Source organism: Balaenoptera physalus (assembly GCF_965194825.1).
Source record: "Balaenoptera physalus genome assembly, chromosome: 12".
Taxonomy (NCBI): Eukaryota; Metazoa; Chordata; class Mammalia; order Artiodactyla; family Balaenopteridae; genus Balaenoptera; species Balaenoptera physalus.
The window spans coordinates 23,842,371-23,858,310 of record NC_138897.1 but is presented as its reverse complement, the minus strand read 5'-3'; the positions used below and the strand labels follow the sequence as shown (position 1 = coordinate 23,858,310).

Here is a 15,940-nt window from a genome sequence, read left to right as displayed (position 1 = left end):
TGGTACTGTATTCTTTTAGCTTTTGCTTGTCTGAAAAGGTTTTGGGGCTTCCCTGGTGGCGCAGTGGTTGAGAATCTGCCTGCCAATGCAGGGGACGTGGGTTTGAGCCCTGGTCTGGGAAGATCCCACATGCCGCGGAGCAACTGGGCCCGTGAGCCACGATTACTGAGCCTGTGCATCTGGAGCCTGTGCTCCGCAACAAGAGAGGCCGCAATGGTGAGAGGCCCGTGCACCATGATGAGGAGTGGCCCCCACTTGCCACAGCTGGAGAAAGCCCTCACACAGAGATGAAGACCCAACACAGCCATAAATAAATAAATTAAACCTTATTTAAAAAACAAAAAAGCTTTTGATTTCTCCATTGAATCTGAAAGAGATCCTTGCTGGGTAGGGCAATCTTGGTTGTAGGTTTTTCTCTTTCATCACTTTAAGTGTATCCTGCCACTCCCTTCTGGCCTAAAGAGTTTCTGCTGAAAAATCCGCTGATAACCTTATGGGAATGCCTTTGTATGTTGCTTTTTGTTTTTCCCTTGCTGCTTTTAATAATTTTTCTTTGAATTTAATTTTTGTTAGTTTGATTAATATGTGTCTTGGTGTCTTTTTCCTAGGGTTTATCCTGTTTGGGACTCTCTGTGCTTCCTGGACTTGGGTGACTATTTCCTTTCCCATGTTAGGGAAGTTTTCAACTATAATCTCTTCAAATATTTTCTCAGACCCTTTCTTTTTCTCTTCTTCTTCTGGGACCCCTATAATTCGAATGTTGGTGTGTTCAGTGTTGTCCCAGAGGTCTCTGAGATTGTCTTCAATTCTTTTCATTTTTTCTTCTTTAATCTGTTCCTTGGCAGTTATTTCCACCATTTTGTCTTCCAGCTCACTTATTCGTCGTACTGCCTCAGTTATTCTGTTATTGATTCCTCCTAGTGTATTTTTCATTTCAGTTATTGTGTTGTTCATCTCTGTTTGTTTGTTCTTTAGTTCTTCTAGATCTTTGTTAAACATTTCTTGTATTTTCTCAATCCATGCCTCCATTCTATTTCCGAGACTCTGGATCATCTTCACTATCATCATTCTGAAATCTTTTTCAGGTTGGTAGCCTATTTCCTCTTCATTTATTTGGTCTTGTAGGTTTTTACCTTGCTCCTTCATCTGTGACATACTTTTTGCCATCTCATTTTTTTTTTTTTTAATGTGGGATTGTGTTCCTGTCTTACTGGTTGTTTGGCCTGAGGCTTCCAACACTGGAGTTTGTAGGCTGTTGGGTAGAGCTGCGTCTTGGTGCTGAGATGAGGACCTCTGTGAGACCTCTGTCCAATGAATATTCCCTGGGGTCTGAGGTTCTCTGTTAGTCCAGTGGTTTGGACTCAGAGCTCCCACCGCAGGAGCTTTGGCCCGACCCCCAGCTCATGAACCAAGATCCCGCAATCCGTGTGGGGTGGCAAAAAAAAAAAAAAGAGAGAACAATAACAAAATAAAAAATAAAATTAGACTAGGAAACTAACAGATATGTTAGAAAGAATATAAAGATAAAAATATAGATGGGGCTTCCCTGGTGGCGCAGTGGTTGAGAATCTGCCTGCCGATGCAGGGGACACGGGTTCGAGCCCTGGTCTGGGAAGATCCCACACGCCACGGAGCGACTGGGCCCGTGAGCCACAATTACTGAGCCTGCGCATCTGGAGCCTGTGCTCCGCAACAAGAGAGGCCGCGATAGTGAGAGGCCCGCACACCGCGATGAAGAGTGGCCCCCGCTTGCCACAACTAGAGAAAGCCCTCGCACAGAAACGAAGACCCGACACAGCCATAAATAAATAAATAAATAAATAAATAATTTAAAATATATATATATATAGATGAATCAACAACCGGAAGGTACATCAGTACCACAATATTAAGAAAGAGGAGGAGGAAGAAGGAAAGAAAAAAGAAAGAAAGAAAGAAAAAAATGGGGGAGAAGGCCTTGGCTGTGGAGGGCGAGGTCTAAGCAAGGGTAAGGTTTGGTGGTGGGCGAGGCCAATGCTCAGGACCCACAGGGCTGGAAAAGGCCTTGGGGTCTGTGGGGGCTGGGGCTTAGGCTCAAGGAACAGAAGGGGCCCAGGTGTGCCCCCCACCTCTGGTCTCAGAAGGCAGGGGACCTCACCTGGGAGCTCAGCAGGCTTCCCGGACTCGAGTGGGTGGGGCAAATGCCCTCCTCTCCTCTCCTGCTCCTCCGGTATGGTAGGGCTCCTCCCGCCTGCCTCTCCTGTTCTCCCCTCAGCCTCCTTCCTATGCCCCCAGGACCCATGCAGCCTGGAGGGGGCTTTGGAAGCGGGGTATTGGCCTGGGAGTTCAGCAGGCTCCCCGGCCCGAGTGGGCCAGGAGATCGCCCTCCACTCCTCTCCTGCTCTTCCATGAGGGTCCCTCCCGCCTGCCTCTCCTGATCTCCCCAGCTTCTGGGGCGCCAATCCTGTCTGGCCTCCACTTCTTCTCCCCCTTCAGTCCCCCCACGTCCTACCAGTTCACTTGGGGGTTCCTCCCATCTCCTTGGGCGTCAGGGTCCCCACCAGCAGCCGGCAGGTGCCCTAGTTGTGGGGAGACGCTAAGTTAGCATCTTCCCACACCCAGGGCTTTTATTCTTGGGAGAGTGTTGTCCCTGTTTAAATTTGCCCTACCTCTGTGAGGTGCCAGTAGGTGCATTAAAGGGTGAAGTGGAAAGTTTATGGGATCGAGTCTTCTCCTCCAGCCTTCTGACTCCCAGACCCAAGAGATCAGGCTTGGGCCAGTGGAGGCACAGAGAGGGCAAGCTGAGCAGAGCTGGAGCCCACCCAATACAGGCTTGCCAGAGCAGCGGATGGGTGCCCACCCTTCCGGGGTGAGTTCAATGGAGGCTGTTCTGAATTCCTTGGCAGGGAGCTGGGACTGAGTGTGGTTTCCTTGCTCCTTCAGCAAAGAGAATGCTCAGCTTTAATTCTACCCTCCCTCTGGATCTGTGGGGGGTCCCTAATTACCCTCCTCCCGGGGCAGCTGCTACCAGATTATTTCCAAACACCTTTAACGCTTTCAAAGTCAAAGCCTCCCACTGGCTGGACATGACTCCAGCACAATGGGCTGGTTGGAGTAATAGCTGAAGATGCCCAAAGGCCCCATGGTGGGGTCTAGACAGGAAGCCATGTCCACCACTCCCAGTGGTGCCTTCAGAATCAGCTTCTCACCGGAAACACCAAGAGACAGGGTGGCAGGAGGAACGGGACACTAGGGAAAGGGTGATTCTGGTCTTGCCTCTTACACTCAGGGGGTGACCCGAGGAGTGTCCACTTCCCGTCTCCCCAGCATGGTGATGAGACAACACGCCCTGCCTGTGCCCGCTGTCCCACCCACTGGTCAGCCTGTCGATGGGCGAGCCCCAGGAGAGACCATGTCTGATCACTGAAGACAGCTTCCTCTACATCCAAATGGAGCTGAAGCTATCTTCTCCCTGTAGGCTCCAGCAGGAAAGCCATTTAAGGATTTCTGTTGAGCCAATACACTTACGGATTTATGGGCCCTTCTTGAGTCTCCACTCCTGGGTATCTTTAAAGATTTTTTTTTATTCTAGAAAATTCTGACTTTTGCCCCATCCACTCAACTGAAACTCCTCTCTTGAATTCAGATCACCAGTATTGTGCGGTGGGCCCCAGTGCCTCTCCCACCCAGACACCCAGGGCTCATTCAGCTGAGGGCAAGACCTCCAGCCCCTCCCCGTGTCTGCCCCACAGACCCAGGAATGGAGGCTCCCCTCTGTTCCCATCCCCCCTTCCCCAGGGCTCCCCTTGCTCCAGAGCCTGGCAGAAAAGCCACTGCACCTTACCAAATTCTCCTCTGTCCTGTGGCTTCTGAAACATATCAGTAAATCCCCTGACTTGAGGGACAAGTAACTTGAGGGAAGCAGCTAGTAGTTGACAAAAATCTGGCAGGTTCTTGGTTTTCATTCAAAGGTAAGGAAGAGCCAGTGGTGAACGTTCTCAGCTGTTATCATGACCTTGCCCATAATTCTGGCCCAGGGGCAGCCTTGCCCATGCAAACATCTTTCTTTTACTTTCAGGGCAGGTGTTTCAGAAGGAAGCTCCCTGTGTCCCACTTCAGCTCCAGACTCTGCAGATAGGGAGGTGTTAATTATAGGGAATTCCGTCCCATAAAAGATTGCTCATTTACACATCAGAGTAAACTCGCCTTAAGTTACCTCCCCTCTGGGTACTCTGCTTTAGTCCTCCTCTGACACTCTCACCCTCTGACTGGAAAATAAAATTGGACCATCCTTTATTTATAAGCCACCCACCCAGATGTGAGCTTCTACAGTCTGGCTTGTCTCTTTCCTTTATAGAATCAAACTTAAACTCCTAACAGATTACTCTTCATACAGCAATGTGGATGAGTTCAGATGCATTATGCTAAGGGGAAGAATTCAGGCTCAAAAGGCCACACGCTGTGATTCCATTTATATGACGTTCTGCACAAGCAAAACTAAAGGGATGGAAAACAGTGGTTTCTAGGGAACTGGGGCTCGGGGGTGACCAGAAGGGGGCACGAGGGAATTGTGTGACCTGATGGAATTATGTCTCTTGATTGTGATGGTGGTTCCATGATTCTACGCTTTGTCAAAACTCATAGAACTGTACCCTGAAAAGAGTGAATTTTACTGTTTATAAATTATACTTCAATAAATCTGACTTTAAAAAAAATTACTTACACTTGCCAGTCCTTTCTGGAACAAGGCAAGGCATAAGGCAAAAGCTGTCAACTTTTGTAAACTCCTCATCCACCGCTGAAAGTGGGAACTGGATGTCTCCATAAAATCAGGTCTGTTAAAGAAGGGGATCAGTGGTTCCTCCAGAAGGTGCCCCATTGTGAAGGGGCTCAGACCATGTGAGACTTTCCTTACTCATCCATCCATCCATCCACCCATCCATCCATCCATCCATCCATCCGTGTTCATTGGACATGTCCTAGGAGGCAGACTTGGGAGTAGGCAATGCAGAAATGGCTGTGAAACAAGATACAGCCTCTGCCCATGAGGGGTGAATAGTCTAGTGGTCCTGGGGGTGGGGTGGGTGAAGGGGGAACTGCAGAGAAGTAAAGAAACAGTAACAAGACAGGGATCATGGAGCTCCTGGGAAGGGGCATTCAACCTCATCCCAGGGAGTTGGGAAGCTTCTGAGAGGAAGCAGGCCTGAGTGTGAGTTAGCCAGGAAGGACAGTGGGTGTGAGGACACCCATCCCTGGAAAGTACACATGCAAAGGCCCAAAGGACAGAGAAAGGGGGCGTATTTTAAAAATTATAAGGAGCTCATTTTGGAGCATCGAGGCTGGGGAATGGATATACCTTGGTCTTTTCTTCCTTCCTTCCACCAGTCTGAGGACCTGCTCTAAAGAAATAGGTGCCACAGAGGAGAGAAAACTGCTGTAACTCAGGGCTCTCAGGTTTAAAACATAGTAAATCTTTGCTCAACAAGTGACGAGATTTCAGATTAATTGATCAAAAGCTCCTGGGTACTTGGGCTTCCTAATGTTTCATCTGTTTTTAACCTAGGTCTGTGACATTTTTTACATCAGCAAAAATGGAAAATTAGATGCTAAATTGGAAATTACAACAGCAAATAACAAAACCATCCCTAGAATTTCTCATTGGATCCCCCTGGTGCTAATTATCTGACCTTGACCGCCAAATAGGTCTATTTTTTCACTTTAGAGAGACCGTTCCAGGTAATTCAACAGACATTTCCCAGATTCCACTGTTGGGCCAACTTTGTGAATTATGTAGAGAACAAGCTCCGAATTGCCTGGCTATATTTCCCTATCTGTGCTAAAGCACCTATGCTGTCACTATGTCCCGTAGTGAGGGATTCCACTCCAGACCGCACATTGAGCAGTGGCTGAAATCAGCTAGAACATCTATCCCCCAAAAGACACTCTGTAGAACTCCCAGAATCCTCTGGGCCAACCAAAGCTGTGTCCACTCTGCCTTTTAGGGCTGCTTCCAAAAGCCCTTCACCCGCACCCATTATGAAGCTGGCCTCATCCATTCCCAGCAGGGGCTTGGCATCTGGCATCACGACAGAATTAATTTAATCATCTGCACCAAAGCAACTGGCTTGATTTAAATTTTACAGCTATTTCTGATATTCAGCCACTGAATAAATCAAATTCCACTGTCTCATCGTTACTCTGTTGATGGTGATAACGAACTCAAGTATGGCTCCTATTTATCCATCTTCTTACTAGATGAGGGCAGAGTGCTATGCGTCGTTACATCAAGATGGGGTGGGAAAGCATTGCTTCTTAAATAGTGTCATCCTGGATCCCTTTCTACAGAAGAGAACTCCAGGGCCTCATAAGATTCCCCCACCAAAGCCTCTGAGCCCCACAAACCTGCCTGAACCCCCCTAACCAGATGATCAATGGGAAAGGATGGAGAGTGAAAGGGGTCCTGTCTCCCTGGGAAGGGAAAGGAGGAGAGGCATGTGAGGGAGGGTGTCTACGAATGACTGATTACTGGAAGCCGGGATTTTGTCTTCCAGGGTTACCTGTCAGAAGGGTTGGTAACGAAATGGTACCGCTCACCACGCCTGCTCCTCTCCCCTAACAACTACACCAAAGCCATTGACATGTGGGCCGCTGGCTGCATCCTGGCAGAGATGCTCACGGGGAGGATGCTGTTTGCTGGTAAGCTGCGACCCAGGCCACCTTCCTTCTCCTCTGCTGGAGCTCAGTAAAAGGGGAAAACACATGCTAATCACAAACATGCTAGTCTTTCTCTTTGACTTACCTCTGCAGCTTTTATGGCACTACTTGGAGGCACCTCATTATCAACCATTTCAGGCAAAATACTGGAGAGGCTAACAAAAGCCTTTCGAGCACAGAACTTTCAAAATCAAGTAATCGTATGTATTCAAACACCTTGAGATTGACCCCTGAAAACACGCACCCTACATTTTCAGCCCCTTCCTCTCCTCTCCCTGCCACTGTGAGAGGTCAGTCTGGAGTGCTCATTTGGAGAGGGGACCCCACAAGTCTCCCAGAGTCCCTGAACTGAGCCTACATGAGCCCACTGCAGGGAGAGGCCAAGGGACTTGTTCAGAGCAGATGCTGATCCGTAGGCACTTTCTGGGTGAGGGGACATGCACAGGGCATCATGGGGGACATGGAAGAGCCCCGCCCTTGGCTACCAGCTTCTGGAAGACTGGGACCCCATGGGAATCGGTGGTAAGGGGAGGGAGCTCTGTGCAGCTGGATGAGTCAGGGGCACTTCTTAAGGAAGATGGGGCCTGGTTGGATTTAACCTGGTAGAGGTAAATGGCAAGGCTACTCATGCCAAAAGGGAAAATGGAGGAACTGGAGGTAAGAACAGCCTGGAAGTCAGAGGGGGCAGCAAGGATTCAGACCTGACCCATCCCAGCAGTGTCAAAGCTCTGAAGCAGCATCAGTGATGGCCTGAGCATAGAAAGGAGTTGAGTTTCCAAGATGCACAAAGCCTGAAGCTTCTTACGGATGAGGATGGTATTCATTCCCAGCATCCAGCATGATGCCTGGCAGGGAGACGACACTCCATAAATAATCATTTGTTGAATGAATGAATAAGTGAATGAGTGCTTGAATGCTCGACTCCATCCTGTCCCACAGACCTGGCACAGTCTGTCTTCCTCCCTCTGCCCAAAGGAGCACAGAGGCAGTGGGCTCATGACATGTCCCAAGCTTAATTTGTTCTTCCTGACTTTTTTTCCTCCTCATGGGAATCCAAAAGGTAAGACTCATTCCTAGCCTTAAAATCACTTCCTTCCCCAGCCCAGTAAAGGACATGCACAGAGGCATATGGGAAAGAGCACTTGGAAAGCCTTGGGCCAGGCTGTTCCCATCACTTTAGCGACGGCTGACTCAGGCTATATGAGACGGGTCCATTCCAGAGGCACAGAATGCTAGGGGAACAGATGGGGCCCCAGAGACTACCCCTTCTTTCTACATTTGACCAAGCCCCAGAGATGGCAAGCAACTTGCCCACAGTCACACAGCAAGTTAGTGGCGGAGTGAACTCATGTCCTCTGGCTCCCAGCCCAGCTCTGGTCCCCCGGTCCCAGGGTCCTAGAAAGCCCGGGAGCTTCCACACGCGCCAGCCACGTGGGCAGCATGCTCAACTGTCTGGTGTTTACCTCCCCAGGGGCTCACGAGCTGGAGCAGATGCAACTCATCCTGGAGACCATCCCTGTGATCCGGGAGGAGGACAAGGACGAGCTGCTCAAGGTGATGCCTTCCTTCGTCAGCAGCACCTGGGAGGTCAAGAGGCCACTGCGCAAGCTGCTCCCTGAAGTGAACAGCGAAGGTACCAGAGCCCGACAGCCGAGCCAGCACCTGGAGGCAGCACTCTGGTTTCACCTTGGGGGCTGGGGCAGGCAGTCTCTTCCAAAAGGACCAAACAGAGTCCCTAGACACAGAAGCTGGGGGCCCCTGGCAGCGGGCATTTGCCCTCGCTGCTTCCAGACTGAGCTCGGCCATCGGGCCACCCTCAAGGCGGTCACAGCTGGTCCTCCATACTCTACCCCTGATTTTGCTTCCTTTTCCTTCTTTCTCCCTTGCCTCCCTCCCTCTCTTCCACCTCCCTTTATTTTTTCCCTCTGGAAGGCATGGTATGGTTTCATCAGCTTCAAAGCCAGACCCAGGCTCAGTTTCCAGTTCCACCAGTGACTAGCTGTTTGGCCTTGGGCAAGTTTCTTAACTTCTCTGCATCTCAGTTTCCTTAACTGTAAAATGGATATAATAATACATGACACATAGGGTCACTGTGACAAGTAAGTAAAATAGAATTTGCAAAGCCCTTAGCATAGGATAGTTGCTCCATCATCTGAGATGTTACATCGCCACCAGCCTTATACGTGCTAGAGGCTCCCTTAGGAAACCCCTATATCAGGTAGGATATGGGTTTGCCAATTGTACAAGAAACCCAGATTCTCAACAGCTTAAATAACATGTATTTCTTATTTAAGAAAAAAGAAGTTAAGTTTATTTCTCTCTTATATAATAATCCGAAGTAGACAGTCTAGGGCCAATGTGGTAGACCTGCTCTACAGTCATCCAGGGCCCAAGCCCCTTCTGTCTTGTATTTCTGCCACCTTAGGGTGTTGCCCTTACCAGCTGGGGGAAGGTGGGGAAGGAGGGCAGGTCCCCTTGACTTAACCTCACCTCCATTCGTGTCCTGTTGGCCAGAACTTAGTCACATGGCCCCGCCTCGCTGCAGTGAGGCCGGGAAGTGGACACTTATTCCATTGCCACACTGTGTCCATTACTATGAAAGAGGAGAACAGACATGGGGTACAAATTAGCTGTCTCTGCCACACTCCTCCCCATCAAGAAACCAAGAACTTGGACTAACAGTTTCTCTGGCCCTGATCCCCATTCAATCTGTCTCAGTTTCCCCATCTTTAAGGGAGGGGGGCAATTTGATTCCCCACAAATTAAGACTCAGCCCATCCACATTTACTTTGATTCCTAGGCCTCTGTAGAAATCCCACCATGTGACACAAGGTTCAGAATTCTCAGGAATTCTGGATCAGGGATGTGTCACCCATGTCCCCATCCCCCAAACCACCACACACACAGCAGTCCCTCGGCGACTTGGCTCTGAGCGTGGTGGGCCTGTCTCGCAGAGATCAGAGACATAAGTGACGGTCTAGCTGGGAAGATGGAGTACACGTCAGAGACGAGCATGCAGATGAAGGAACACATCCTAAGGGGCTAACGAGAGCTCTGGGTGTTTGGGAGGGGAAGAGAGCCACCAAGCACTGAGAGGGATAAAGAACTGGCCTGGAGGACTGGTGAGGGCTCAGATCAGCGGGAAACTGACTGTAGGAAGTGAAGCTGGATGGGTGAGAAGGGCCAAGAGGCTGCAGGGCTCTGAATACCCAGCTGACGAGTACAGACTTGATCCTGTAGCCGAACAGATGTTCACGAACGCGTCACCCTCCCAGTGTGCCAGCTTCAACCACAGTTCTCTTGTCTGCCACTGGGCTTGAAAAGTGGCCCCAATCAGCCTGGCCTCAGGGTAATGAGGTATGGCTGAAATGCAACTTCAGTGGGAGAAAGGGTATCACGCCCACCTGCCCATAAGAGTCAGTTGGTGACCCTCGGTTCGTCCTGGATTGTCCATTTGAGGCCCCGTAGGCCTGGGAAGAGGTGGGAGTCGTCTCTGGCTGTCACCCTCAGAGGCTCGAAGGACATAGGCTGGGTGGGCTGTATCCCTCAGCAGCTGAGACAGCCGTCACACCGCAGGTTCAGGACAAGGGAGCAGGCCTGAGACCACGCCAGGGCGTTCACTCCTGAGCTCCACTTACAAGAAGAAACTATATCACAAATGACAGAGCTGATGAGGAAGTCTCATATACAAAACAGGGAAAGGAGTGCTCTGGGTGCAGCAGGGGTGAGGGGTGAGGGGCCCTGCCCACCTGCCTCTTGATCTCCAGAGACGCCCCTGAGAATCCTTCCAGGATCCCTGGGGCGCTGAGAAGCCCAGCTGGGAATCCACTGGGGCCACAGAGAGGTGACACAATTGTACAGAAGCCTCATTATATTAGAAGCACCGAAAAAAAACATGTGGGAGGTTGAACTTAGAGAAAAGGAGTTGGTGGAGGCGGGGCGGGGTGGTTATGAGTTAAGGTGAAGCCAGTGCTGTAGCCGATAAACCTGAAGTCTCTGTGGCTTACCCACTAGCAGTGTATTCACTGCTCAACTCAAGTTCAGACAGAGTGGGGGAACCTGGGGGCCATGCCTGGGATGCCAGCCATGTGACATCTTCAATCGTAGCTTTCAAGGCTCCCCCCTACCCCCAGGGCACCAACTTCCGGCCGAAGACGGGAAGGGAGAGCAGACACTCCTGCAGGAGGTTTTTATGGGTCTGGCCTGGAAGCAGGGTACACACATCATTTCCAACCCCTTTCCATCGGCCCCAGTCACACGGCCACACCGAACTGCGGGGGAGGCTAGGAGATGTAGGCCAGTTGTGTGCCAGGAGGACAGGGGGCTTGCATGGGACATGACTGCTGCCTTGAAGCATGATGGGAACAGTCACGGGGAAGAGAGAGCATGCTGACATGGGGGGACCAGAGAGGGCAGAGAGAGGCTCAGGGTAGGAGTTAAAGGCGCAGATTTAGGTTTGCTATAAGGCAGGATTTTCTAACATTTGGGCTTCCCAGAAGTGTCTGGGCACCTGCTGGAGGACCAGCTGTCAGGGAGAGGGAAGGGGAGATTCTCATCCTTACTAGAGTCAGTGGAGCGGCCTTCGGGGCTGGCACTTTCCAACGTCAGGGTTCGCTGGGTCTTTCTTAATAATGATGATAATGGTGATGATGCCTGCCAATGTTTAGAGCTCCAAGTCTCTCACTTCCTTGTCAAAAGGTTCAGGGTAATAGGTGGAGCCGAGGGAGGGGCTGGGAGCCCAAAGAAGGAAAGACTTGCCCAGCCTGGAGCTGGGCAGTGGCAGAGCTGGGCCCTGCACTGCCTGATTCTTCCCAGTCCAGGGAATCTGTGAGGCTGGTTCTCTTTCAGGTCTGCAGCCCTGGGCCCAGAAGCACCCCCTGAGCCCCAGAGCACTGGGGAGGGATCAGAGTTACTGCTGCTTAACTGATCTTGCAGTCTAGGATTATGGAGCAGAACTGCATCCTCCTGGGAGGCCAGTGACCTCCAGAATCCATCGATTTCCCAAACCACTGATGAATTTTTCTGCAGAGAGGTCCAGGGCTGGTGTGAGGGGCAGGGTAATGGTGCAGGCTGAGGCCCACCCGGGAGCCCCTCGGAGGGCACAGAAGCCTGGCCTTGAGCTCAGCTGCTTTCCTCCTTTTCCACGTGGGCTGTAACATGATTAGCCAAGCCATGATTTAAGTGGAGCCTCCAGTGCTGAGAAGGAATACCAACGTCCAGACTGAACTTGCCCTGAGATAACCCGGGGCTGAGCTCACAGGGCAGACAGGTGTCTCTACCCCCGCTCAGGACAAAGGGCACCTGTGCGCGGAGCTGACGTTCAGCCAGTGCACACCCACAACGCCCTACAGGTCGCTGCCATCTTGATATACCTTCATGCTGGTTGGCAAATAGCCACCGCACAGGGCTCCTGAGTGTCCGTTTCCACGCCCAGGTTCAGCTGCCAGGTCCTCCCCTTGATCTAGCCACTGAAGGGTTACTGCCTGGCACAGCATGGGGGCTTCAGCCCAGTGGATAAATATTTTGAAGATGGCCTTTATTTGTCAAACCTCCAGGGGCAACGTATGGTAGAAAGGGCTCTGGACTTAGGAGCCCTGGGCTGTCAGGCTCTGTCCCACCCGCCTAGCTCCACGGCGACCGTCCTCACTGAGGCTTTTTGCTGCTGGGTCCTCCACCCACTCCAGCAGCACTCAACCCATGACAAATGAGAGTGGGGATGGAGATACCCCAGCTTCCCCCCCCCCTCCCAGAAGTGGGACCATCTCTGAGGTGTGTCCCATGCTGTCTCTTGGAGGACCCAGTGGAACGGAGCCCCAGGGGCTCTCAGCAGGAACTGTTCATTGGCACATCCTCGACTGGCTTCTTCCCCATTGCCCTACCGATGCTTCCGGGCGTCACTGCCACATAAACTACCTCCACCCCACTCCTTGTCTCTGGGGAAATGCAGCCTAAGGCAGAGTTCTAGCCCTGGACCTCCTGTAACCAACGGTGGCCTTGAGCAAGTCACTGTGCCCCCCTGGACCTCTAGTAATTCATTAGTGAAGTCAAAAAGCAGCATCTGCTCGGAATTTGTCCCTGGATTGTGGTGACGATCCTGAGAAAGGAAACATCCAGAAGCCTTTTTACAAATGGAAAAGTACACACGCTAGGGGGTGTCCCCATGCTGAGGAGTCTTATTCTCAGCTTGGCAAGGGCACGAATGACCTTCCTGTCCTGCTCTGCTCCCCACAGCCATCGACTTTCTGGAGAAGATCCTGACCTTTAACCCCATGGATCGCCTGACTGCCGAGATGGGGCTGCAGCATCCCTACATGAGCCCGTACTCTTGCCCCGAGGACGAGCCCACCTCGCAGCACCCCTTCCGCATAGAGGATGAGATTGACGACATCCTGCTGATGGCCGCCAACCAGAGCCAGCTCTCCAACTGGGACAGGTGCGGTTCCAGGGACTCCAGCCCTGGAGTCTGGAACCTACGTCCCCGTCCTCCCATTTCTATTTGCCTCTGATCCTCCATGACCTTCCCTTCTGTCTCCCAAGTTCTATAGCCCATAGGGCGCTTTCCCCAGCTTAGCTTCCTGCCTTTCTCTCCTGTCCCCAGACATTCCCGGTAGATGACCAGCTATGTCCTGCATGCGTGGTCAGGGGCCTGCCTTTGTGCAACACCGGCCACCACCAGCTTTCCAACCCACCCCGAGTGTACTGCACACAGGGCTCAATACAATGTTGGGCAAGCATTTAATGAGCACCCACAGCCAGAGCTCACGTCTAGCAGGCTGGGAATTTGCCCCAGAAAAGCAAAATGCAGCAACGCAAGACAAGGCAGCAACGTGACACTTACCACCACACAACACCTTCATGCCGTTCACATCATTTGCACCTCCTGAGATGCCAGTAAAGGAGGCACCATTATTATTATTGCTCATTGACACACGAGGAAGCCACAGCTCAGAGAGGTTCGAGATTGGCATTGTGTCACACACCTAACTCCTGGCCTATGTGGGGCCCTCCCCAATCTGCACCCATGTCAGACACTGCTAAGCAATCACAGGACTCTTCCCTGCTAAACTGAGCCGGGCCTCAGAATCCTTCTCAACACAGTGTGCCCGGAAGTCACTACCAATGAATCAGAGTTGGGTAGAAGATACAGTTTTTGACAATCTCCGCATAAGCACACAATGATCTCTTAGGTCCCTTCCTGTTCTGATGTTCCTAGATCAGGCAGCTAAACATTTGGGCATCACCATCTGCCAATTCTGGGAGGAAGCACTGGTAGCTGCTCGGTTTAGAAATAGAAGTCGAGGGCTTAGAAGCTAGGACTCCGAGGGGGCCTAAGTGGGAGCGCTGCTGTTGCGAGAACGTGACAGCTAGTTACATAAGTGACAGATGAGCAGTTTCTCCTTTTCAGTCATTTGACAGATGATGGGTTTCAGACTAAGGAGGCTCCGAGGGAGGGTCAGGGCAGCGTTGCTATTTTGGGACAGGTTTGTTGGTTTGTTGTTGTTGATGGTTGTTATCAAGAGTTGCCAGCAAATAGAGATTAATGAAGACTCTCTCTTCTGCCACCCCCATGCCAGCCCTGCCCTTGACTGTGGTTCCTGCAGCCCCTCCTCCTCCACTCCACGGCATCTGGGGGCACGGAGCATTGGCTCTGCAGGGTCTGTCCTCTGCTTATCATGGCTATGGCATGGCGTTGGTGTCAGGAAGACCGTAGCAGGGCTTCTTTGGCCCCTGCCCATCAACTCTGACCATTTCTAAACCTGGTGTTCCCTGCTCTCGACCCTTCCCATCACACCTGCATGAGGAAGGCGGACGACAAAGGCCATGACAAACCCCTTCCCACAGTCCCTGCTGCTTCGGGCAAACTGCTTACCTCTGAATGCTAGTGTCCTCATCTACGAAGCAGGTGGTAGCACTCACGCCACAGGGTTGCCTGGAGACTGCAGACACCTTACATCTGGCCCTTGGTGTGTAGCAGCCAAAGGTGACGGGCTTCACAAGTTCTTCCTCCTAGAAATCCCTGCAATTTCAAGGACCCTCATGGGAGGAGGCAGTGTTCACCTCTAGGAGTGACTCCTACCTTAATGGCATCACTGGGAGGGTGGTCAGAACTGGGGCCTTCCTGTGCCTCACAAACCACAAGGCGTGGACGGCAGCTGCCCGCCTGCCCAGTCACGCAGCCAAACCTGTCTGTCCTTGGTTTTTCCCGTGTGAGCACTAGGCCTCCTGTTCCGGGAGCGGCTGGCTGCTGCCTGAGGCTTCCCCTGGGCTCCCTGCCTCTCCCCGCCCCCTCCATTCTGCAGAGCACACCTGGCACAGGGAGGGAGGGCGCAGCCCAAGCTGCTGGCCTGCCCACCTGCCCTTCATTTGCTCTTGGCTAGCGGACTTTGCTCTTCAGGGCTGCAGGACAGTTGACGGAGGGCAGAATTCCAAGGATCTCTGGCCTCTCCTGAGGGTGTCTGTAATCTTTCAGTACGCCCTGCCTGCTCAGCATCTATGCAAGATGCTGCAGGGCCTCCAACCAGATCCACTAGGGCAGGGGTTCTTAGCCCTGGCTGGAACTTAGAAACACCTGGGGAGGTTTGAAAACCACGCAGATGCTGGGCCCCTCCCTGGACCTGCTGAATCAGCACTGGGGATGTGGGGCAGGCATGGAACTTTATTTTGAATCCCCCCCCGTCACAAGTGATTCTAATCTGAGCCAAGGCTGTGAAGCCCTCATTAGGGCCCTGCTACTCAAAGTGTGGGCCAGGGACCAGCGGCATCAGCATCACTGGGAGCCTGTTAGAAATGCAGGATCTCAGGCCCCACCTCATCTACTGGATCAGGATCTGCATTTCAACAAGGTCCCCAGGTGATCTGTGTGCACATCAAAGTTTGAGGAGCACTGCATAGGTGGATCCACTAGAAAGTACCATTGCACGAGGAGAGGGATTTTGTCCTGTTCCCTGCTGTGTCTGGTAATGCCCAGAACAGCGCCTGGCACATAGGAGGTGCTCAAGGAATATTTGTAGGATATTGAATGAATACAAAAGGATACAAGAGTTAAGCCGGGCAATCAGTCCTTCTGCCTGAGCCCTGGAGGTTCACCGTTACTTTGTCCCATCACCTTGGGAGGTGAGGGGAGGAGCTGGAGGGAAGGAATGGGAAGCCGGCCTGTGGGTGGCAGACAGGGATTAGGGTGGTTGGCTCCCTCCCCCCCACAAAGCCAACCCGGTTGGAAGGGTCCAATCGCCATCCTGTCTTACCC

General features: G+C 51.9%; 1 protein-coding gene and 1 long non-coding RNA gene across 5 annotated transcripts in view; one reads left to right on the top strand and one right to left on the bottom strand.

Annotated features, from left to right (window-relative positions):
• Window positions 1-15,938, bottom strand: part of LOC309639448 — a 42,689-nt gene extending 26,751 nt beyond the window's left edge. Inside the window, exon 1 of the long non-coding RNA XR_014251654.1 lies at window positions 14,564-15,938. This is a non-coding gene — a long non-coding RNA (uncharacterized lncRNA). The remainder of the gene's footprint in view (window positions 1-14,563) is intronic.
• Window positions 1-15,940, top strand: part of MAPK4 (mitogen-activated protein kinase 4) — a 180,417-nt gene that overhangs the window by 161,797 nt on the left and 2,680 nt on the right. For all 4 annotated transcript variants that reach the window (XM_082416592.1, XM_082416594.1, XM_082416591.1 and 1 more), the window contains exons 3-5: window positions 6,531-6,675; window positions 8,165-8,326; window positions 12,925-13,126. In XM_082416592.1, coding sequence (XP_082272718.1) covers window positions 6,531-6,675; window positions 8,165-8,326; window positions 12,925-13,126 — 509 coding nt within the window. The remainder of the gene's footprint in view (window positions 1-6,530; window positions 6,676-8,164; window positions 8,327-12,924; window positions 13,127-15,940) is intronic.